At 32.3% G+C, this 27,104-nt stretch overlaps 1 protein-coding gene across 2 annotated transcripts in view; it reads right to left on the bottom strand.

Annotated features, from left to right (window-relative positions):
• LOC111084911 (nephrin-like) overlaps positions 1–27,104 on the bottom strand; it is a 166,949-nt gene that overhangs the window by 16,594 nt on the left and 123,251 nt on the right. Inside the window, exons 7-8 of one of the 2 annotated variants that reach the window (XM_022381473.1) lie at positions 22,333–22,623; positions 18,353–18,616 (exon numbers count right to left, since the gene is read on the bottom strand). In XM_022381473.1, coding sequence (XP_022237181.1) covers positions 18,462–18,616; positions 22,333–22,623 — 446 coding nt within the window. In that variant the 3' untranslated portion in view covers positions 18,353–18,461. Of the gene's footprint in view, positions 1–18,352; positions 18,617–22,332; positions 22,624–27,104 lie in introns of those variants that run through there. The other variant, XM_022381468.1, reaches the window with a different exon arrangement.

A 27,104-nucleotide genomic window follows, 5' to 3' on the forward strand; every position in this document is an offset into this window, starting at 1 on the left:
CCTAAATCATTTAGTAACTTTGTGAATTGCAAATTATTGTTTAGTGATACAAGTGATTATGCCACCCAAGAAACGCCCTTTCTATGTAAAGTCTTCTGCCGCTAAAAGAATGCAAGTACAAAGAGCAGCTGAAAGGGAAGAAGAACGCAATCAAAGACTTCAAGCACAAGTTGGAAGATAGGCTGCTCAAATACAGGAAGAGACTTTGGAATAACGTAAAGTTAGACTTCGAGCTCAAGCTGAAAGGCAGGCTACTCAAAAACAGCAAGAAACTGTTGAACAGCACAAAGCCAGAGTTCAGTCAGAATCATCAAGGCAAGCTGGGTATAGACAACAAGAAACTTCTGAACAAGGTTAAACCTAACTTCAAGCACAAAAAGTAAGATAAATAACTTAGAGAGAGCAGGAAATAGAGGAGCAACATGATGTACGACTTCAGGCTCAAAGAACAAGACAAGCTCAAACACGATATAATTCCAAATAAAGCTTTATTTGTTTGATTAAATGCTTTTTTTATTTCTCGCATCACAGCTTTTGTCTACTTACTGAATAATTTGCTGAAAAAAATATTGATCTATGCATTTCAAATCTAAATTTTCACCGTGCAACGCCGGGTAACTCAGCTAGTATATATATATATATTCGCATGTGTATTTATCGTTATTATTTTTTCCTTTATCTTCTTTATCTACTATATTGTTTAACTTGCAATAGATTTACCTCCTTCATATTTGTTCCCATTGTTAAGTGCATATTGTTCGTCTAGAGTAGTACATACACATGAGAAGTCAAGTTCTTAAACATAAAACTGTCATTAATTTCATTTTCTTGTTAAACCCGCCGAAAAGGAGTTCCGCGAAACGTCGCTAGATAAAATAAATTTGTTTCTTTTTCAGCATTGATACAGTGATTTTCTCTTATTGAATTTATCTCCCTACGTTGTGCAGATTCCAATTCTTCTGAAACTTTTAACCTTTCTGTCTCTTTCTTCTAATTTTCTGTCGCCTCCTTTTTCATTTTCTTTCCACTATTTCATCATTTCCATTAAACTTCCATTCTCACTTCTTGCGCATTTACACGTCTTGAAATTTAGCTAGATAATTTTATTATTTTTATCAAAATAATTCCACCCCTGACAGCAGTTATAATAGTTCCTATTGTTAGCTAGATTCTTTTAAGATCACTCAGGAAAAAAAGAAGAAGAACGCAAGGTTCAGTCCACTTAATTATAATGAAAGCACTTTATTTCTTCAACTACTAGTTGTACAAGTTCTAGAGTTTTGCTTTAATGTAACTAACTTAACATTCACTGAGCGATAGGCCGATTTTAATATGATACTTCTCGTATTGCTGTTATTGTGAGACACGCCTAATTCAGAATTTACAAAACCAAACAAGATAAATGTTTCAAAATAACTTGTATATTTATTCATTCGCTAACAGACTCACTCTTGAATAATTTTCATCTACTTCACTGACTACGATCAATGACTAATCGACTGACAGAATCATCAACAACTTTAGCCTTAGTCCCATATTATTCTGCTCAACTTGTTTCCTAAACTTTCAAGAAAGTTTTAGTCATTAAACCACGCCCACCACGCTACAACAAGCTTCTCTCTAGCTAAACAACAATACAAATGTCAAAAATTATTAACAAACATAGCCTACAACAATATCTACATTAACTCGTTTTACCGATGTTTATATTTAACCTTCAAAACCCATTTTACAAAAGTAGTTGTTCCTTAGAGCCTATTTTAGAGATAAAATATTGTTATCTTTTAGAATCCGTTTTAAAGATTACGGCCGAACATATTACTAACAACGAGGGCACCCAACTAACTAAAGAATGCATTCTAATGGTTATAAGTAACGTAGTTTGAACATTATACTTAAGTAGTTATGCCAATTAGTAGATATGTATATATATATATATATATATATCTATAGTTCTGTTCTTTGTAGGTAGCTTGCTTTGAGCAGAAGTTAATCAGAACTCATTTTTATATATCTAATATAATTACAGTTTATAACCCATTTTTGAAAGATAATATACATTTTTATCAGAAATCAATTTAAATATCTGATATACTTAACACTCAGAAACATTTCTTAGACGTAGTTTACTTATTCCCTAAAACATATTTTGCCGAAATAATATTCCGAAAGAGCACGATGTATCTATCAGGATCTTTTCACAAATGCAATAAACTTATCAATGAAAGCCCAGCTTATAATGGTAAATTACATTATTCCTCATATTACGTGTTGGTGAATGCATTTATCATAATATTTTATCGTAATATCTTTGAACAAAAATCAATAGTTATCCCTCTCATGTCTTCCTGCAACATAGACTTAAATGTTATCCATATTTGAAAAACGTAGTTATGTTTCTCGCGCCACCTTGTAACATTGAATTGTGTCGCATGTATGTAAAAAATCAAGGTCATGCAACATGGAGTTGCATCTGACCTATATTCGAAAACAAGAGGCTGTAATTATATCTCAAATCGGTCAAGAGATGGAGCTATGAGCTAAAAGTTTGTACTTGAAAAAAACCAGAGCTATTCAATGAACCGCTATGCCGCAGCTAAATTATAGTTACGCATCTCCAGTCACTTGGTAGCGGCGTCGAGTAAATAAGATCTAACATAAATATACCAAAGCATATCTCTCTGTAACTTATAGTTACATCTAATTTATCTTTGGAAAATAGTATTATGTCTCTCACGTCACGTCTAGCTTAGAGTTATATGTGACAAATATATAAAAGCACGTCTCTCTGTAACACAGAGTTATATCTGTTATTATATATATGAAAAATATTTATAATTCTCACGTCATTTTGCAACACAAAATTAAATCGGACATACATAAAAAAGCAGGTCTCAGCAACTTAGCGTTATATCTAACTTATCTTTGAAAAACATGCTTATGCCTCTTACGTCACTTTCAAACACATAATTGTATCCTCCTTCCACTTAATGACTCTTTTAAAATAATGAGTAACTACATATGATTGACTACCCTTCTTACGTTGCCAAAGATGGGTTTAGTGTTACATAAGTAAACCGACGTTTATGTGAAATATGTTAGCACGAAAATGAATAATAAATATATGACTACTTTCAATTAAAAGGAACAGTTCTTTTGATCCTATTTTTTTAGAACTAAAAAGAAGAACAAGGTGTTTATGCTTATGTAAACTATAACTTTGAAATCTAGCTATAGGAGAAGAAATATCTACGTATTGTTAACAGGATGTTTCAAGGAATATCACCTAACAAGTGTAACATCGTTTACGTATTGTTAACAGGGTGTTTCAAGGAACATCACCTGACAAGTCTTTACGTATTATTTACAGAATGTTTCAAGGTATATCACCTATCAAGTCGTTTACAGGATGTTTCAATGAATATCACCTGTTAAGTCGTTTACAGGATGTTTCAATGAATATCACTGAAAAGTCTAAACATCGTTTATGTACTGTTAACAGGGTGTTTCAATGGAATATCACCTGACAAGTCTAACATCGTTTATGTATTGTTAACAGGGTGTTTCAAAAAATATCACCTGACAAGTCGTTTACATATTAATAACAGAGTGTTTTAAGGAATATCACCTGACAAGTCGTTTGCGTATTGTTAACAGGGTGTTTCAAAGAATATCACCTAACAAGTGTAACATCGTTTACGTATTGTTAACAGGGTGTTTCAAAGAATATCACCTGGCAAATCGTTTACGTATTGTTAACATGCTGTTTCAAGGAATATAACATGACAAGTCTAAACAAAGTTTTGTTTCTATGTACATTATAAGGTTACAGGCTGTTATGTTAGTTACTACCTTTTTTGTACCATACAAGAGTATTTTTTCCATATAACATAACGAAGTAAAATAATGAAAAATGTGCTTAAATATTAATAAGATATTTTATAGTTGTTTTTAAAAGATTATCACTTTTAATGGTTAAATATTCTATCTGTTAAGTTTATAATATTTTCAAAGGCAGGATGGTGGTATATTTTATGAGCTATATTTTGAATTATAAAGAAAGCCACTGTTACAAAGTAATTTTCTAATGTATAATGTTCTCCTCATCCTACGCGACGTAATTATTTAAAGGTTTAGTGTTTCAGAATGTTAAACTCACCGGCGATGTGCTTTCTAGTGAAAGTACAAAAAAGGTAGAAATATAAGCCTAATTTAATACGTTCCTTGTACGCTTAGGACTGCTAACGTTATTGATAAGAAAATAAGTCAATAAATTCAACACAAGAGAAACCGACATCTTAGATAAACACATTGTCCTTGTAGAGTATACCAGCGGCTTCTGTACTTCTCTGCTATTAACTACACTTACCTAACTGCCGCTTGGCTGACAAAGGAATCTTGGCTGTGGTCTTAAACTCGGGACTCTGGCCCTTGGCGTTAACAGCGTAAACTATTAGACAGAAAGATTCTCCTGCTGGAAGGTTGGTTGCGCGAAAAACTGGATTATGCGTACTCGTTATGTTAGCCAGAAGTGTACTGGACTCTGAACTGTATACCTCTAAATGAAAACTCTGTTGTAACCCACCGTCGTCTCCTGGAATACATTCTAAGGTGAAGGATCCACTTGAACAGTTGGACACATTACAAGAATGTATAGCACCAGGTGGACCTAAAAATATGAGTATAATATTATTTAACTAAGCAACCCTTCAATATTAAATTAATATGTGGTAAACTAATGAAAAAAAAAGGTTGAATGTTATTCTGTTACACAAGTCTTTTAAAAACAGTATATAACAGGATTTTGATAAAGAGAGCTTATATTCGAATTATCTAATACCTTGTGTAGCTGGACTCTATATATATTATGTTAAAGTAATTTATATAATTATTATAGGCTTATGGGAAACTAGTTGTTAATTCCCCACATTGTACTTTACTTTAGTAAAAACATACAATGTCAATTTCCTTGTCTGAACAAAAACTTAGTATGCGAAACAGTTAACCAATTGATTGTATGGTTAACAAGTTAGTACATGCTGGGTCACATTTTGTTGTCGTATGAAATGGAATAATCTAACACAATATAACAAAAGGGTTTAGATAGTGAATACCATTTCGTCTTTTAACTCACATTTACAAGATCACTAATAAACACGTTGTTATCTACAACAACACGACAAGAGAACTGAAAAATAAATATTATAATTTTGTTTAATTAAGAACCTAACATTCGAAGTGTTGTTCATTTAAGCAATGTCACATGGGATGGCGTTAAACAAATAAACCATCTGGGGTTTAGATAAGTTATTTTGTTTTTGTTATCTGTACAATCCAGGTGGCCACATTCCACAGTTATATTAAAAGAGCCCAAGTTAATGTAGATGATAAGATAAGTACTAAACTCTGAGCTAAAGAACATTTCTCTGTAAACTAAATTTCAAACATTTTTGCACAAGCAAGTCGGAAGGTATTAATTCAAGCTTGAAAAAAAATAGATAAGGTAATGAGCAAAAGAATACCACGGATGGTATCTTGATTACGGTTTGAAAGCTGGTGCCGATCGTTTCAGACAAATGAGACGTTATTTAACAAAGATTTATAATATGGTAAGCCCTTTTTTTTCTTGGTGCTAAATCGCAAACAACAACACTGGCAGAAGAAATGGTTACATTCCAAACTTATCTCTAAACGTACTTTCTAAGAACAAATAAATAAACACAACAAACTAGTAAATGATTATTCAGACTAGTGTTTATGATATGTACATAAAAAATATTAAAGCGTCATAGTTAGTATATTGAAATTGCCGAGAAGTATTAAAGCACAGAATGATGTTTTAGAAAAAAATAACTGTGATCCTTTTTTATTCTCGTGACGAGCTACCATCGTTAACAGAGCACGATTTATATGTATACAAACATAAAACATTGGTAAATCATCATTTATTTGGCCATTTAAACTGTTTAAAGCACGTATACAGTATCTATATGTTTAACTGGATTGCGTTGATTTGTTAATTAAGGACAACTTAAGTTGGAATTTTAACCTTTTAGAAAAAATTTATTTAACGCGGTTAGTAAAAACGGAAGACAATAACCCTTTAATATGTTCCAAATACAGCCAAATTATGTTAAAATTTCTTAGGAATACTTTAATTTGTAGCAAATATTCCTCTGTAAGTCATGTTTATATAACTGTACAACAATCAGCTATGCTGTAAATAATGAGGTTTAAAAATCCATCAATATACAAAAACTAGTAAAAGGAAACCATTCCACAAAATTAAAAAAAAAATCAGAAAACAGCTAAAAAGGGATAGAAAAAACATATATCAAATAAAAACAACGTTTCGCCACTGTTCAAATGGCTTCACCAGGTATTTAGCACCATTGTACACAACACTTAAGCACATTCAGTTGGTGACTTTACCACATAACCTTGAGCTAGCGTAACTATAAACCTACTCCTTGTGTTTTATTTGTTAAAGGTTTGTATTCCTTTATTAAAATGGCTTCTTTTATTTCATGTTTATTAATATTAGATTCTCGACAAAAAAATGTTTACAATTTTATTTTCACTACAATTTATGTATTTTTAAATGTGTTGGAAGACATGTGACGGAGCATGTCCATGTTCTATTATTCTAGTATTTAAATTTATACCAGTCTCCCCTATACAGAAATTATTACAGTTCGTACAATCTACACTATAAACTACTTCTCTCTCAACATTAATTGGTTTAATTCTATTTTCTAAGATTGTAAAAAATAAATTTAGCTACAACTGAAAGTTTCTGTTTCTTTCCACAGCCTTTTTTGTCGTACTTGACAAGCCAGGTACCCAAAGAATTACACAATAAGCCTTACACAAGAGCATCATATACCTTTAACTAACAACCCGACAGAGAAAATAAATTGAACTATTTTTTATTAGATTTAAACAAAAGAAATTTATTAAATGATTCTCTTTATAATTTTGTGAGACCTATAATACCTTACATTTATGGGTTGCCTAAGATACATAAACAAGATGTACCTCTCAGATCTATTGTACTCACTAGATGAACGCTTAATTATAAAGTTGGTAAATTTTTACCTGGATATTGAGACTTGATGCATTAGAGGAAGAGTGTGTTTTAAAAAATACAGAACATTTCACTCAGATGTTGGATACGTTCAATACTTATGGTTTTTAAGTTAGTTTTAACGTTTTTTTTTCATCATTTATATCAGTATCAATCAATGACTTTCTTGGTTGTGCTCTTTCTTGCTTTATACATGAAGAAAAGCCAATAACTCACTTTCATCCAGAAGTTTTAAATCTAATGTTATTCTTTACAAAAACACAAACTGTATTTCAATTTATTGAGAAATGTTATGATAAAAGGGAAAGAATAAGTATGGGTAGTCCCTTAGGACTTGTTCTCACTCACATCTTTATGAACATGTTTGATTATAAAGTTAAAAGAACGGTTAATCAAGGATTATGCTTCTTTTGTCAGATATGTTGACGATGCATTTGCTGGCTTTGTTTCTGGACAAATAATTAAACAGTTTTTAGTATTTTTAAATTCGTTACACCCTAATATTTAATTTACTCAAGAGAATGAGAATGAGGGTGAATTATCGTTTCTTAATGTCATGGTTAGCAGGGTTAAAAATGATTTTAAAATGAAAGTATTTTGAAATGAAACATGTATTGATCTTTACTTGAATTGGTTATCAGCTTATCAGAAGTTTCAAAAATAGAGATCATAAAACCTTTATTGGCTATAGCAAAACTAAATGCAGTTCGGAAGAAGAGCTGGATAAGGAAATAAATTATCTGGAAAAAATGTATTGGTGAGAAGGAATGATTATTCTACTAGTGTGGTTAGAAAATACTTAAGAACTGACAAGTTGACAGATAAAAAGAGAAAATTAATTCAGATAATTTGGTTTATTGTGTAATTCCTTATGTACCTAGCTTATCAGTTACAATAAAAAGACTGTGGAAAGAAACAGAAAAGATGAATAAACTTCCAGTTGTAGGTATATTTATTTTTTACGAGGAAAAGTTGAATACAATCTTAGAAAACAGAATTAAACCAGCTACAGTTGAGAAAGAAGTAGTTTACACAGTATAATGTACAGACTCTATTAATCTCTATATAGTGGAAACTGGTAGAAATGTATGTACTGGAATAGTAGAATATGGATGTGTTCCATCACATGTTTACCAACATTTTAAGGATACAGAAATTGTAGAGAAAATAAAATTGTTAAAATTATTTGTCGAGAACGTAATATAAATAAACGTAAAATAAAAGAAACTATTTTAATAAAAAAATACAAACCTATAATAGGAATAGGTTTATAATTATGCTAAACTTAAGGTTATGTTTGTGACGTCACCAATAGGTGTACTTTATTTTCGTGTTTATTTGTGCTAAATATAATGGCAAAACAATGTTTTTATTTGATACATTTTTATTCTATCCCACATTAGCTGTTTTCCGATTTTTTTTTTAATTTTGAAGAGTGTGGAATATCTCCAACATCTATATTTAAGCCACTATACAAGTTTGTTACGCATATAAACAAATCATTGGATAAACATTAACAGGGAATTGGATCTAGTTCACTAGAAAGGTTGAATTTTACCTTACCATATTAAGTGGTACCATTTTAATTAACACTTGTTCAAATTAGAGTTACACTTGTATCAAAATGAATCTTCATGTCATTGAAATCGACGTTTTGTCACTGAAACCAAAATAACTCCTTCATCAGACTCATTCTGAACAGTCTTCAAAATTGAAATTTTGGAGCACCCTTATCAGAAAACTTGAAATTAGTTGAACATTTTCATATTTAATGTTATGCTTATATTTTCTAAAGCAACAATTCTGAGTTATAAAAAATAACATGTAACTGTAGTGAGTAGCTTAGCTATAAGAGAAACTTAAATTTTGATTATTTTAACTAAATGTAAAATTTTATATCACAACTGGGAGTGTTAAAGATGTTCCTCACCAGCATCATTTGCCATTTCAGTATTAAGGTCCTAAAACGAGCAAATTTTATTTACAATGCTAAGTTTTTAACTTGTACTCTTTAGATGAGTCCTCGTATAAAATATCAGTCTTAGAATATAAAATATAAAGTGTGGATTGTAGATAATGAACATGTTTTTATATTGTTGACGGATTAGCACTAACAAAGTCAAATATGAAAAGTATACCACATGGGATTACTTAAATGAAGCAAATCAGCTGAATTTTACAAAATTAGTCTTCTTTGAGTGAAGGTTTAACTAATGGAATATCTCAAATGGGCTTCTATAGAAGGAACTACATGTGGCAGTTTTTACGCAGCGTATTGGAATTAATCTTATTTTTTATTATCAGTCTTAAGCCAATTCGCAGCTGAGAAATCTTTAAGTAATTGTAGATGACAAAGTAAAGATAACTGCCCCGTCTACAAAGAATTTTCTGTAAACTGAGTTTCAAACTTTCTTACACAAACATGGACATGCAGCAATAAATCAAGCTTTAAAAAGAGATAGATAAGGTAATGAGCAAAAGGCTGTCGTTGATGGATATCCTAATTAAGTTTCAGACAAATGAGACGCTATTGAACAAAAATATATATATATGAAGACTAAGTTCCTCTCTTTCCTTGAAACTAAATCGAGAAAAGCATCCGTAGATGAAGTAGACATATCACAAAGGCAGTTATGTATGTCCTTTGTGAGATATAAAAATGAGACATAATAAATCTGTTGACTGCAAATAAGAAGATACGTACATTTTACAAGAAAGAGCTAATGTCACAACTTTAAAACTATCATGAAGTATTAAAATTTCTGAAATAAAAATGTTATAAACATTCTAAAGAATAAGGTGTATAAGTAGAGAAAACTTCTTTATAGCGTGTTTACGTAACTTTTTATTATAACCAGTTATGCTGTAAACCATAAAAATTCAAAAATCAGTAATATAAAATCATCCTATGAATTTCCAGTTTGTATTTATGTATAAGAATTATCCGATATATCCTTATTCACTGAATTATTTGTTTCACATACTTGTTGTTAACAAATGCTGGGCCCGACATGGCCAGGTGGTTAGGACGCTCGACTCGCAATCTGCGGTCGCGGGTTCGATGCCCCGTCACACCAAGCATGCTCTCCCTTTCAGCTGTGCGGGCGTTATAATGTGATAGTCAATCCCACTATTCGTTGGTAAAAGAGTAGCCAAAGAGTTGGCGGTGGGTGGTGATGACTAGCTGCCTTCCCTCTAGTTTTACACTGCTAAATTGGGGACGGCTAGCGCAGATAGCCCTCGTGTAGCTTTGCGCGAAATTCAAAAACAATCAAATGCTGATGTCACAATTTTCAGTGTGTCGTATACGTTTAGGCATAACATACAATGCCAATAGAAACCATTATATCCAAGTCATAGGAAAGATTGGATTCAAACTTAACAGATTAGTAAAAACATCAGACTTAACTTTAACAGACATGAAAACATAATTAATAATTACTGAAATAAACTAGCACTTATATTAGACTCAATCTTCATAATTATCAAAACCGACTATTCAGCATTCAAACCCGAATAACTCTTATGTATCACATGCAATACGAGCAATCATCAACAATTACACTTGCAACCAAACCTAACCAGAAAATTTTGATTAAATTAAAACTTGTTCATAGAATTTCAAGTTTGTTTTTCTATAACGCCAATTCTAAGTCATGAATTCAAACTTCATTTTGTAACCATACTGTTTGTTTTGTATGTTCGCGCAAAGCTACACATGAGCTATCTAAGTCAGTATTTTGAACTTCATAAACTAGAGGGAAGGAGACTACTCAACAGCACCTATCGCCAACATTTGGACTACTTTATTCGAATATTCGATTTGACCGTCACTCTTATAATGTACCAACAGCCTCAAAGTGTGAAGCGAGCTTTTGGGGTAACGAGACTCGAACCTTGCATCTTTGGATTCACAGTCCGAATCATTAATCACTAACCTACGCATGACCTAGCTGTTATATGAATTGACTTCTGATTCTCTCTTCTTATTTTTTTTCATTGCTGAATTTTATATTTAATTGGATATATATTAGTAATGTTTTCAGCATGATCTGCATGTATCATATTAAAATCTTAAATCCTACATACTAAAACAGCCTACATTTATAGTGCCCAAGGTTTAAAACATGCGTGTTAGCATGATGTATTTGTAATACATCGGTATTTTATTACACGAAATCGAAATTCTAGCTATCGGTCTATTTAAAGTTGTTTGTTTGTAGTTGTGCACAAAGCTACATAATGGGCTATCTGTGCTCTGCCCACCACGGGTATCGAAACCCGGATTCTAGCGTTGTAAGTCCGCAGACATACCGCTGTGCCATTGGAGGGCGTCTATTTAGAAAAGAAATCTCTAGTCATGTACGGTAACTTGACAAATCTGTGTTCATGAAGGACTAAAAAGCAGTGTATCTCCAAAATTTAACTTGAGTTCAGACTTGTCCAGATTTTTAGTCGCTGTCACCACATATCCTGTCTTTACTGAGTTATTTTATGACATACCTGTTTATAACAAATTCAATGTTGGTATCACAATTTTCAGTGTGTCGTATACGTATAAGCATAACATGCAAGGCCAATAGAAATAATCTTTTTCGAGGTACAGGAGACTCATTTCGATCAATAATGATTGCATCTTTGTATTTTGTGTATTGCTTCTATGTATAATACACTTGTAGATGCAAATAAACAGATTAATAGGTCAAATTAAAATCTAACCGACAGATCGCGGTTATTTTGATTAGTCGTATGCTATCAGAAGTGACAAATAATTAAAAGTGAACATAACTTTGAATAACTTTATCATGAATGTAACAAGAAGTTTTGTTAAATGCGACTGGTAGCTTCATTGTTAATACTTTCACCGCCTATGTTAAGGAAAAGCCTATCTTAAAAGGGTGGAAAGGTAGCTTGAGTAGCATGAAAAAAACCATTAGAGATATTTTATATATTTCAGTCCTTCATTTATACCAAGATAGTTATCACATAAGGTCGGGACTTGTTGAAATCAGGGTCTTTCGTCATGCACTAGCAACTTTAGCTAAATCCCTAGTTTGTTTGTTTTTAGCTGTTTTAGTTCGACTATCAATAAAAGACTATATCTGGTATTCCGAGATTGGACTAAACCGACCTAACCCTGACAACAAATATATCTAAAGTCTCTATTCCTCTGTGAGTAAATTATCATATAAACCAACCAAGAAGAATAAACCAAATGGAGTTGAGGAGATTTTGAAAGAATTCTTAGATGGAATACTGGGTATTAAAGGTAAGTTTACGATTTCTTACAATATTATATTCCCGTTTTTCATGCTAAGTGTATCACAAAAGAAAATATTTCATGGTTATGGAAGCTTTTAAAGATGAGTATGTTATTTTGACAACCCACAAAGAATTGCATTTATAATAGTACAAAAAACCAAGGATAGGCTCTCCAACTACATTTTTATGGATACTCCGGTCCCTTTACTTTACTACACACAGGTTTGTTTTTAGGTTAGTTTAGGTCGTATATATATATATATAAAGTTACTTAAATCAGTACAATTCGTTTTATACAACATGAGGTGAGACCATTTCAAAAGCGCCGATGTTCTAAGTTAAAAAAACAATTAAGGGAATTATATGGACATTGTATGTTTCAGGAAGACATCATTTTGTGTTTTGCTGCTCATATGAACTTTTTATATTTCTTATCTTTTATATTAATTAATTTCTGTGACATTCGTTATGTAGTAAAGAAGATGCTAGCCAACGAGTAATTACAACACGGAGAAATTTTACAGAAAATAGAGCATCCTGAACTTGTTTGCTTATAATATTTTTATATGAATTATTTCATACATATGTTAGTAAAACGTGTCTTGTGAAACTCGAATTTTACGTTTTATAACACTGTTTGCTCTGCATATTCGTAATCGATAAATTATAATAATACTTTGGTAGAAAAAGGAGAATTCACACTCTTGTAGGTGAAGCGAAAAAAAGTATAGAGCAGATTCAAATAAATTGTATGAATATTATTTCAGAAAATTGTTCTTTACGTACATGCCATAAAAATGTAATATTTAAGTTTCTTGTTGTGGTTGCTCTTTTACTACTTTAACCGAATATTCTTTGAGTATGACTTGTATGTAACTAACTAACCGCGTACAAGATAGGGAAAATTCACTTTTAAGCTTGCAAATCTAAAGCTAGGCCTATTAAAAATAATTAGATTCGCGAATCGTTAAAAATAATTAATTACTCATACTTGAAGAATGCATATCTTATGCTTACTGACCAATGTATTAAACTAATGAGTAAATTCTTATATTTAATAAGAGGGGTTATATTATATTTCGCTATTGTTGTTGTTTGAAGTTAAGCACAAAGCTACACAATGGGCTATCTATGCTCTGCCCACTACGGGTATCGAAACTCGGTTTCTAGCGTTGTAAATCCGCAGACATACCAGTGTGCCACTGAGAGGCTGTACTTTGATACATACATATAAACAAACAATCTGCATTAATTAATCATACGTATCTCTCTCTGTTTGTGTCTTCGTTTATTGATTTCTTTTATCTGTGATATTGTTATTTTGTTTGTGAGGTACTAAAAACGTATTAGTTAGAATAATAATTTGTAATTAAACAGAAATTAAATTAAATATATTTTGAGAATATGATACTTCAAACATAATTTTCAACAAAATATGTCTTTTTTTTTTAGTTCCAGAAATAATAAAAGATGATAACGTTATGTTAAATACAATTGTGAGTTAGAATATCATATAATAAAGTGTTTATACTTTGAGTTTCAGGTAGACAAAAATACAATGTGATAAAACTGTTAATTTGATCATGCATACACTGATTTATTGTTATTGAGGTTACTTTGTGTGTTACATACATAATCCTGAAGTTTACATTTTGAAGTATAAGTAATGTGAGCAAGATTTGTTGCTAAAAATACCGTATATAGTCGATGTATACATATATATATATATAAATTTTTATTATCAGATACTGAACATAATTCAAATAATATATTTAGCATATATGCTAGAGATTCATTTAATAATGTGTTTATAGTGTTTAACTTAAAACTGCTTCAAATCATCCTTAATGCGTTTATAAGTTGATAATTTTTAGCTCACTACAAAAAAGAAATTTGGATTCAACCGTTACAAGATAATACCATTATCATTGAAACAACATTTCTACTCAACTTAAACACCTCGTTTCTTTATCGAGAAGATATTTGCCTTATTTTTAACATACATTGTAATTAGTAGCTACAACGGTTAGGGTGAACTTTGAGTTGTTTGGTTATTAAGGAAATTAAGAATATTATTGACCACAAAGTTCTTGCCAGTATGACAACACCATATGATTTATGAGCTCATCGATCTCTTTTAGTCTTACGTAGCTGTGTGTGTGTGTGTGTGTATACACACATGAGTTGTCAAGCCGTGAAGATATTCCACTTAAGACAGACTTTCTTAGTGCCTTTGTAATAAATAGTTTCGGTTTTTTTTATGAAGTTTTCTTGTTAGGATATTTTTATCTTAACATATCATTTCCTATGAGTGTAAGATGGAAAAAGAAACAATTTTAAGAGTTTCAGGAATTGTTGAAAACTTTTGCCCAATAGTGTAGTATTAAACTCTATCAAATTTAGAATAAATGTAATCTTTATCATTTTAAATGTTTATAAAATTCCTTTTTATTTTTCAGTATTTTGAGATCAACCAATATTTATCCATTGCTTAACAAAAAATACACAAATATTTAATGTGTGTATAAGTCATGTTAAGCACAGTATGTCTACTGGTTTAAAGTTACGAATATTGATCCTGATAACTGTACAATGCTGTACGGTAGAATTACAATGACTTAATCTAACAAAACTTTATGTATTGATATAAATCACAATGTTACACTCAGAGATTTTCACACCAAGCGGAATCAATTTATACTGATTCAAACTGAAAATGTTAAATGAATATTATTAGATTATTAAAATGATTTAATCTTATAATCTTACCTAAAAGGGTTAGTATGTACTGATTCATTTAGCGATAGCCTTATAAAGTAGGTTATAATTTACTGATTCAGTCAAAAAAAGTCTTACCAAGTGGGATGAGGATGTAGTGATTCAGTGATAAACAATCTTACGAAGTGAGATTAGTACATAATGATTGAGTCAGAGACAGTTGTACCAAATGAGATTAATACGTACTGATTCAGTCAAAAAAGGTCTTACCAAGTGGGATTAGGATATAGTGATTTAGTCAGAGATAGTCCTACCAAGTGGGATTAGGATATAGTGATTCGGTGAGAGGCATTCTTACGATTTTAGATTAGTACTTACTATTTCACTTAAAAACAGTCTTTTGAAATTGAATTAGCGTGTAGTGTTTCAGCCAGAGACAGTCTTATCACGTAGAATTAACATATAATGATTCAATCTATACAATTCTACAAAGTGAGATAAATATATATATCGACTCATTTAGAATTAGTCTTATCAGTTGGTGTTAGTATATGCTGATTCAAGCAGAAAAAGCCTTACCAAGTTGTATTAGTGTGTATTGGTTCAGTCAGAGACACAGACTTACTAAGTACGATTAGTATGTATAAAAAAAAAACAACTAACAAAACCAAACATTCGCCAAAGTAAAATAACCTTGTTAAAGAATATGAAAACATCGGTTCGGGCAACACCCCTTCATCGGGTTTCCAGTGATGAGAAAACGGCTTTTAGAAGAAATAGGGTATGAAAAAAGAACAAAGAACTGGTAACTTGAAAGTTCAAGAACGTATTCTTGAGCTAGAAAAGAACAAATAAAAATATGAAAGGTAATACACACATCAAATGAAAATAATAATTAGTTGGGTAAACTTGTAAAAAATAAAAAAAATCATGAAAGAGATAATAAATTAGAGTAATGACCTATTACACAAAGCAACTAAACAAACTAAGTAAAAAATAAGTAAAACATGAATAAAAGCAACAAAATAATTACAAACAATGAGAGAATGAAAGCCTGCGTCTAGTGATATTGTCCAGTGAAATGCAACAATGAAAAATATGGGAATTGAATATAAACCCGTGAAAAAAGTAAAAATAAGGAATAGACATAAAGGCAACAAATATGGTAAAAAAGGCTTAATATATAAAAATATTAAGTGGTCTCGCTTGTGAATAATAAGAAGAATGCGTTCATTGAACACAAATTGTTAACGCAAAGCAACGTTCGTTATGAGAAAGCATAAAAGAAAGCGGAAAGGTGGGGGAAAAGGAAGAGATTAAAGTTAGAGGAAAATAATTCTTTGTTCATTCTAAGGGGGTTAATAACTCCTAAATTTTAAAGACGAAACGCTTTTTCTTAGCGTTTCCTTTTGCGCTATAGTAGAGAAATGAAACTTGAGTCCAAGTATAGAGAAGTTGGAGATGCATTCAGTGCGTAGAGTTATTGAAGTGTCTACCTGTGGAGTTTGTAATGTCAATATTTCTTATATAGACAAGATGTTTGCGTGAACAATCTACGAAGCTATATTTGACTATTGTATAGTAAACCACATTTTTTACAGTTGACACAGTACATCAGGTTCATCGAAATGCAAGTGAATGACTGTTATATTTGGAATTGTTCATTGGGGTCATATATGAGTGTTGCAATGTTAACATATGGACATGTGACTTATTTCGTTTTGGGCCTGAGTTCGCAGTGGGGGATAGTTTCTGGAAGATGCTGTGGAACAAAACGTTATTGATGTTTTGTAATGTTCAATAAAAGTTTTTGAAGTTATGAGGGTCATCATTTAGGACATTTAAGTTTTGTTTCATGATCTGGGCAACTTTAGTGATATTAGGATGGTAAGTAAAGATAAACGGTATTTGAAAGTTTTTACTGAATTGTTGCGCGGTTTTCTCTATAAAAACTTAGAGTAGGAGCGATAAATCAAGAACTATTTAGTTTCTTTATATTTTGACTGTCTAGAGCTTTTTGCACAACAGCGTGTACGCAGTCTTAAGAATTGCAAATAAGGAAACTTTATGGCGTGGATGAGAAAAGTCGTAGCGTAGATACGGATGGGAATATGTGAGTTTATAATGGATTGAAGTAGACAAACGACAGTCTTAAATAAAAATGTGGGTAAGCTTGTGAAGGTAGGTAGGTGTGTGATGGAAACACATTCTACGAATATTTTAGTTCATACAAGAGTGCATTAGCTGGACTAGCAATGTCATCAATATAGCGTATGGAGTTTGAAGAGTTCATGAATGGGTGGAGAAAATCCGATTTTCTATATAGCGAACAAATGATGATGTATAAGAAGGACCCATTTTGGTATCCACAGCATCCTCCTTTACTTGTTGGTAAAACTCGCCATTAATATGAGTTGGAGGGTCTAGTGAAGACCCTCGAACCAGGCAACGTTTGAGAGCTGTCATACCTTCGTCAAATGTAAAGTATTTTAATGTACATGGTAAAAAATGTAGCTTCACTACCAGAAACCTTAAGATTATTGAAAATAGGTTTTGTGTAGGTTTTTTTTCATGTAAGTTGGGAAAGAGGAGACAATAGGTTTAAGGACATCGTCAAGGAAAGTCGAAATTAATTCAGTGGAGCAGTTACAGGCAGAAAAAAGTGATTAAGTGATGAGGATTCCGTTATTTATGGATTTTTGGGAAAAGATTAAATTCCGAAGTTCTAAGATTACTAACAATTATTTTGGTAGTGTCTGATGGAAAGTTACCTATGTGAATCAAGTCATTAACGATAGTTTTCATTTTGAGGTTGAACGATGCAGTCGAATCGGTGACTAATTGACTGTAAAGGTTAGTGTTAATAAGATTTTTTTTTCAGCTGCAGCAAAGTACGTAACTTTGCATCGTACCATTATTGTGTCATCTATATCGGCAGGTTTAATTATTTTATAAAGAGAGGTATTATAATGTATCGATTAAACCTGATACGTTTATAATCCGTGAGATATGATTAAATTGAATCAAACTGAAAATTTCCTATCCATTAAGCATATTTTACATTGATTTAGTCTGTTAATTATTCAAGTTCATATTTCATTATTCAAAACTATAAAATTAGATTACTTCATATCGAAATATTTCATATTTAGTTGCCTGATTTTGTAATTGTTCGTCCAGGGGTAATCACCATTTCTGAGATAATAGTCAGCCTGCCTAAGATGATATTAGAATTATTTTTATAGTCAGAGGTTTTACCTACCTACTTGGATAAGATTGTACTGGCATGGCTTATCTTGTATACCAACAGCATTTTGCCCCGTGCACGTCAAAACACCGAAGTCTTCTTTCTGACGGGGTATGTAGCTTGCGACACTTATCACGCCATCACTCTTCACATAAAAAACCCTCGGCTCTTTTCTGAGCTGTTGAAGTTCCATGTAAAGTTGACGGTTTTAGGTTCTGCATCCACTTTGCATATGACCTCAACGGCTTCATTTAAAGACACAGCATAAGATGTCTTTTGACCATCTCTACAGATTGGAGCATCTATTCAAGAGGACAGAGTGTGAAAAAACACACATTTAGAGTCATAATTCTAGATATATAATGGCTACTCGGGTGATTTTTTTTATTGCGCAAGCTTTTAGGGGTATCAGATACTGTATCACAAAAAGTTGACAAACACAGGAGAAATTCATGTGGCTGGATATGAAACACCGTATCACAAAGATTTGACAATAACAAAAGAAATTCATGTGGCTGAATATCAAACACTGTATCGCAAAAAAGTTGAAAACAACAACAGAAGAAATTCATTTGGCTGGATATCAGACACTATTTCATAAAGAGTACAAAGAGTTGACATCATGTGGCTGGATATCAGACATTGTATCACAAAAAGTTGGCAACGACAGAAGAAATTTATGTGGCTAGATATCATACACTGTTTCATAAAAAGTTAACATCCAGAGAAGAAATGAATTTGGCTGGATATCAGACACTGTATCACAAAGAGTTGACAACAGAGAAGAAATGAATTTGGCTGGATATCAGACACTGTATCACAAAGAGTTGACAACAGAGAAGAAATGAATTTGGCTGGATATCAGACACTGTATCACAAAGAGTTGACAACAGAGAAGAAATTCATGTGTCTGGATATCAGAAACTGTTTCATAAAGAACATAAAAAGTTGACAATTGAAGAAAAAATCATGTGACTGAAGATCGGACATTGTATCACAAAGAGTTAAGAACTACAGAAGAAATTCAAGTGACTAGGTATCAAATACTATATTACAAAGAGATAACTGCTGGAGAAGTATATGCGTCTGACAACACATTAACAAGAAACGAAGATGATATTAAACGATTATTTCCTAAGAAATATATCAACTTCACACAACTTCTTTATGGCCAATAGTTGAAATTAACAAATTTAATTATTTTTTATCTAAATTTTTAAGAACATCTCATATTTTTATAAAAGAAATCCACTAAAGCTGAATAGGAAATTTGTTTTTCTTATCGGATATACAATTCAATAAAATCTAGAAAATGAATATTGATATTTACAAATATTAAATATAATTTTTAAATGAGGAATAGTGTCAACATTTTTTAGTTCTTGTGTTTAAACATATTTAGATAAAATAGTTAAACTGATACAACTTGCCTTTTTTAGACTCTTTTTCACTAATGTTTGTTGAAATAACAGAGAATAAAAAATCGAATTTCCTTAAAGATAAATCAGTTTTTATGCGCTTTTACAAGTTCGTTTTGTAAAGGCTTTTCTTCAAAGAATTTATTTATATAGTATTTACTTTAAGTAGATTGAGTATAAAATAATCTAAAAGTAACTTTTCGTCATCTGCTTCTGGATTTTCAACTTCCAGAATAAACTAGAACTGAAACGATATATTTACTAATTAAAAACCCCAGATAGGTCAGTGGTAATTTTACGGTAATTTAAAATCCAGGGTTCGACTCCCTACAGTAGACAGAGGGGATGTTCGCCTATTGTGTGGCTTTGTGCTAAAACAAACAAACCGTTATCTAAAGACAGATTTAACATGGAAGACTTTTATCAAGTACATAAAACCATAGGAAAAAAAAATTCACTTCGGATGATGTGTTTCCTGATTAAAGTCTTGTAAAATGATAAAATACAGTTTTAGTTCAAAAACATTCCACCATACCCATTGCTCTATATGTTTTCTTACAGCAGTACATTAATTTTTCTTCGCTGTTTGAAGAGTGCTAACCTCAAACTTCAGTGTAGAACTATTTCGTTTTTGTTAAAAAAATAAGGTGGAAATTTTAAAATAATTTGGTAATACAAGAGGCTTAAACAGTTTGTGTATTTGTTTAGAATTTTCACGCAAAGCTACACAAGGGCTACCTTCGCAAGTATGTCTTTAAAGCAGGAGTTCCCAACCATGGGTGTTGGCACCCCTGGGGTGCGAAATGAGGGTCCATGGGGTGCGCAGAAGAGGCCTATACAAGGTCCGTTTTCCCTCATATGTCGCCAAGAGGAAATGTCTAATTTACACTTTTTAGGGGAAAGGTGCGAGGGCTTCCTTAGGGGGTGCAAGGGCCACAAAATGCTGGGAACCACTGCTTTAAAGTGTTCATAATACTGACTTTGGTAGCTTCAAATAATGCTAACTACTATTTTGGGCCAGGCATGGCCAGGTGGTTAGGGCACTCGACTCGTAATCTGTGGGTCGCGGGTTCGAATACCCGTCACACCAAACATGCTTGCCCTTTCAGCAGTGGATGCGTTATAATGTGACGGTCAATCCCATTTTTCGTTGGTAAAAGAGTAGCCCAAGAGTTGGCGGTGGGTGGTGATGACTAGCTGCCTTCCCTCTAGTCTTACATTACTAAATTAGGGACGGCTAGCGCAGATATCCCTCGTGTAGCTTCACACGAAATTCAAAAAACAAAACAAAAACAAGTACTATTTTTATTTCGTTGGTAAAATGATTTTGGTTGTAATATCTGCACTGTGCCCATCGCAGGTAGCGAACCCCGATTTTTAACCCTATAAGCCTTCAAAGTTATCGCTGAGCTACGGGTGTGTGAGGAGGGAAGGACGAGGTTAAGGTTATTGGGCTTTAAAATGTTTTCGTACAGAATTTTAAATTCGTTTGAACTGCGTGCCAGGTTTTCTACAGAGGATTTAAATTATATCCAGAGATGATATTATTCAGAATTTGAAGACAAAATATTAATAGAATTAGATATTGGCATTTAGTTTTAAAAATTTTAAAGAGCATTTATCTCCAGTGCGAAAGTAATGCATTGCGTGTATCTGAATAGGTAAATAAACTGAAAACGAAAACCATGAGAGTACTCGAAAAACGTAAACGAAATGATCAATGCGAGATTGCGATACATAATCACAAGAACTGTGAATCGATGTAATTGGTTATATACACTACAAAGGTCAAGGCAATGACGTTTAAAAGTTTAAAACGTATTATAAACGTTTTATACCACCCAAATATATATTGTTTGTTTGTAGTTAAGCACAAAGCTACACAAAGAGCTATCTATACTCTGCCCACCATGGGTATCGAAATCCGGATTCTAGTGTTGTTAGTCCGTCACATTATAATATCCCCGCGGCTAAAAGGGCGAGTGTTTCGATGATGAGATTCAAATTCGTGATCCTCAGATTGCCCAGAGTCGAGTGCCCTAGCCACCAGGAGGATAAACAGCTAGGTAATCGTTATCCAAGTAACTTTTAATTATTAAATGTATGTTTGGGAAATTCATTTCTCAAAAACGGATTGTACGTTTCGGTCTTGATGTCTTTTGTAAGCTTGAGTTAATTCAAGTTAAATCCTACGTGTTTTATTATGCTTCATTCAGTGTACCTAAGAATCTTAAAATGAAAAAAAAACATGAAGAAAATAAAATGAAAACGTAAAGGATCACTGGTTTTAATGGAAAAGCCAATTTTCTTTTTCATTTCAATTTACAATGTTCGAAATTTTGAAAGATTGCATATGTTACAAAATAGGTACAATCCCATTCTTCTGTTATTTAGGATGAGGATAAAACGAATACTTGTTTGGTTTGAAAGGCAAATATTTGATGAAATAAGAAAAGAGTAAAAAAATCGAAATCAAATCTTTGCTTTTCTAACGTTATATTATGATATTTAACTCACTTTAATCTATTTTCAGTTCCTTTATAAACGAACTAGAAAGGTAAGACAATGTTCTATTTTTTTTTTCTAAGAATCAAACTTACATTTGATTTTCAACTTAAACTCATCACTGTTGCCTCGGCCCTCGACATTTTCCGCACTACAAACATAGTTTCCAGAGTGTCTCCTTTTTACATTCTTGATCTCTAGAGTTTGGTTTTTTATTAATATCCCAGCTGCTGTCCTGTTCAATAGAAGATCTCTGTTAAAGTACCACAGAATCTCAGTGATGCCAGGATTAGAATGGGATCGACACTCCAGGAAAACGTCATCCCCCTCATGCAGTTTCCCAGATGGATGACTGAGTTTCAGAGAAATGAACGCTTCCGGCTTGACTGAGAAAAAAAAATGTACAGAAGATAAATTAATGGTTAAATTTGGTAAAAAAAAAATTACGAATGATAGTGCTACCTGGAAACTTAAAACTTCATATCGTTACTTTTTTGCAGATAGCTTCAATGTATGTATTACTATGTAAACAGATTTGATGACTTTGTAGATTTTTAATTAAATTGTTTTGCTACAGTGTTATTCTGGGGGAAAAAATATTATAATACTTTTCAATTTTTGTCCAAATACGCGCGCATTCATTTCAACGGATGTAAACACAAGGCGGATGTAAATATACTTTAGTAGACATATTGTATAACAACATATTAAAAACTTATCAAAGTTTTTAAAAAGTTTAGTATTAGGTCGTAGAATAATATTTTCAGTTTATTTATTGATAGTATTGAGTACGTTAAGTACTTTAGCCCCAACTAAACTAAAGCAAACAATGTACACAAGTTACAGTGTTAATATATCTCTTTATCGAATATAGGCCGCACTTAATAAAGGCTTAACTAATATTAGACTTAAGACTAGTGGACATATAGATTTCGGTGTCTGCGATTAGACTAAAGCAAACAACGTACACAAGTTACAGTGTTAATATATCTCTTTATCGAATATAGGCCGCACTTAATAAAGGCTTAACTAATGTTAGACTTAAGACTAGTGGACATATAGATTTCGATGTTTTCGATTAGAGTTCGTTTGTATTATTCTAGAAATTATTTTTTAAAGACGTAATGTTGCAAAAAATATAGTACTTTGACCCCAAATGTTTTGCTGTTCTCTGCTAGTCATAAACAACTACGATAGTGGTTCATAATAGGGATCGCCCAGGAATTTTACAAAAATTCTATTAGGATATACGGGCAAAAACCATCTTAAAAGGCAGACTTGTTCTTGAGACAACATTCAAGAGCTTCTATCGCAATGGCTATGTAGCCCTATGTGTGTGGTGTATATGCATATAGGTAAAATCTTAACAAATGCATTCTTTTTCGTGTTCTGTTTAATTACCGCGAAAGTTACCATGAGTCTGATATAAAAAATAGTCAAAGCATATGTTGAAAAATATTTTGATTATTAGTAGTATAAATATACATTTTAATAATTATCTATATGTACGGGCCCCCTAGTGGCATAGCGGTATGTCTGCGGACTTACCTTACAACGATATAAACCGAGTTTCAATACCCGTGGTGGGCAGAGCACAGATAGTCCATTGTGTAGCTTTGTGCTTAATTGCAAACAACAACAGCGAAATACAAGTATAACCCCTCATCTTAAAAATAAGGTACATTGGAATTTACTCATTAGTTTAATACATGTGGTCAGTAAGCATAAGCTACGCATTCTTCAAGTATGGGTAATTAATTATTTTTAACGTTTTGCGAAGCTAATCATTTTCAATAGGCCTAGCTTCAGATTTGCAAGCTTAACAGTGAATTTTCCCTATCTTGTACGCGGTTAGTCAGCTACATAGAAGTCATACTCATAGGAGATTCGGTTAAAGCAGTAAAAGAGTAACCACAACAAAAACCTAAATGTTACATTTCTATGGCATACACGCAAAGAAATATTTTCTGAAATAATATTCATACAATTTATTTTAATCTGCTCCATACTTATTTACTACAAACTGTATGTACCTTGATATAATTTGTTATTGAAAACTTACATTGATTCAGAAATTATTCATAAAATTTGAGGAAATAAATTAATATTTTGTTGTTGAGATTCGAACAAATTGGCATTCATTCAGCCATTGAACATAAATTCATTAAATAATATACTGGCACTGTAATTTAATTATTTCTTTCAAGGAAATGTCTCTTAGGAATGTAGCAGAAAGTTAAAACGTGTTCCTAACTTTATCAAAACATCCCATTCTGGAGCTAATCGTCCGTGTGAGAAGCACCGCAAGCTCAAAATCTCCATGAAGCCTAAATCGATCGACCGAAAGCTAAAGCAAGCCAAATGGTGACACAAGATACGCTGCCATTTTCTGGTAACGTATAAAAACAGAAATTTAATTCCAGATTAATGCTATAATTTAGCTTTGTGGTTCCGTTCGTAATTACCTAAGAAATTATCTTGGATACAGAACATTATAGGCCTGTTTTTCTAGGATTTTGACGACATTTGTGTTAGTTTCTCCATTATTCGTGCTATCTTGTCCTAAAGCTCATCCTCTCTATCCGAAATAGAACAGTTTCATTATTGCCTGCCTTGTTCATCGTGAATGAGGATTCTATATGTATGTAATTCGAGAGAGATTAATGGTCTTAATGTAAGGTTAATGTTCTCATGCACACCCAATGCATCAGAATAGTTACTTATGAGGTTTTAAGTCACGACAATAACTTATTCCCATAGATCAAAACATGTTACTTTATTTTTAAAATACACAGAAAAATTTTAACATATACATTTTTACAAATGGATAATCACAAATACATATGAGCGCGAAAGTGATAAGTAGTAAAGAATGCATAAATAAAGAATGAAATAAGAACCTCATTTTATTAAAAACATTTGTTTTGCGATGCAATCATGCTAAGAATAATCAATAGTTTGTTTGGTTGTTTTTTTTTTAGATTTTTTGCGCAAAGCTACAAAGGGCTATTTGCGCATAACCGTCCATAGTTTTGAACTGATATAACTAGAGATAACGCAGCTAGTTAATAATACCTACCACCATTTCTTGTCACATAGAATAGTAGGAACTAATTGTTATTCTAATAGCACACCCATGCCCCCAAAGTACCAATCGCGTTTTTGCGGCAACGGGACGCGAACCATGAATACTCGGATGCACAGTGCGAGCACACACTAACTATTGATTCGCGCTCAGCCCAAATCGATAGTCTTGGGGCAAGTGGAATACAAACAATTTGTAACGTCGTAAAAATATTTTTTCTGTATATTTTCGTTGCTGTGTGATCTATAAAGTCTGCTATATATGTTACTTTGGATATATGTTACAGCGGATTCATTAAACATTCTACATGTACGGCTGTGTAGATGAACAAACTTTGTTACATGTATTGATTTGGGTTTGAGCAACTCGGTGGATGCATTGGATGTTATAGGTATGGATATGTAGATGTATAAAGTCTGTTATATGTGTTGTTTTGTGTTTGAGCTGTTCACTAGACGCACTGGATGTTTTACATAGCTCTGATTTACGCTAATGAATATGCGAATGCAGTTTGCATAAGTAAAATGTTTACGGAAAATAAAAAAGAACAAATGTCGCAAGATTTGTTTGCTTTAGACCAATATTGTATAACGGGTTATACAATAAATTATAACCCTGAATTCTAAAGTTATATATCCCAATCTTATTGTTGAGCTATCTGGGAAAGAATTTTTTTTTAAGGACAAAAATCCCCTGGAAAACTTCCGATACCTATTTATCAAAATTAATAATCTTGCAGAACTACTTCTGCGAACTTACAACGCTAGAAACCGGGTTTCGATAACCGTGGTGGGCAGAGCACAGATAGCCCATTGTGTATCTTAAAACAAACAAACAATCAGAACTATATTTATCTCATAGTACAGTTATCAGTGAGACTGAGAACCGGATGAAAAGCCATAAATTATTTCGGATAATGGTATATTTCTTTAGGTATTAATCAAACTAAAGTCATTAGATCATAAACTAAGACCCTCAGCCCAACATGAAATACGAAAGAACAACAAAAGACTTGTAGTTCAAACATTGTAGTCAATTAACACAAAGTATAAATACAAATCATTAAAAACTTTTTTTATATATTTTATTTAGGCAACTCATGCAAAAGTTATAAAATTAAATTAACGTGAAACGTTTTTTGATGATGAACGTACTTGTTTAACCCTTGCGAAACATGTAATGTCAACTTGTTTATGTCTGTTGGCGTTGTACCTGTATTTATGAACCCTGCTGGTAACCCTAGGATTATTCAGAGGCTATCTGATCTTTTTTTTTTTCAGCAGCTTGGACTGAGCCAGGCCCAATGGTTAGCGTATTGGACTATGGCTCTGCGGGTTCATCGACACGACCCATTACCGCAAATAACAATAACAATAATAATCGAGCACTGCATTTTTGGGTCATGTTGAGTTATAAAAGTGACTGTCAAACCCCACCATTCGGTCCGACAAGAATTGGCAGTGGTTCCTGTTGACTAGCTGCCTTCCCCTAAAACACTTAGCCCAGATAGCCCTTGTGTAGCTTTGTGTGAATAACCAAAACAAACAAGTAATCTCTAAATAGTTTAATCGATTACTTCATTAACTAAGGACACTTAATTTAATCACAGATTGTCAAATAATTGCTTATGTAGTTATTTTTTACTTTGCGTTCCCACTGAATAATAATTATTTTTGAGACCACCTGACTTACCTAACGCCAGTAAGTACCCGAAAATTTAATAGCATTCTCTATAAAGAATCTTTTAAACTTAACGCTTCATTAATGCTTACTTCCCAAAAT

This window comes from Limulus polyphemus, unplaced genomic scaffold, assembly GCF_000517525.1.
Source record: "Limulus polyphemus unplaced genomic scaffold, Limulus_polyphemus-2.1.2 Scaffold7, whole genome shotgun sequence".
Lineage (NCBI taxonomy): Eukaryota > Metazoa > Arthropoda > Merostomata > Xiphosura > Limulidae > Limulus > Limulus polyphemus.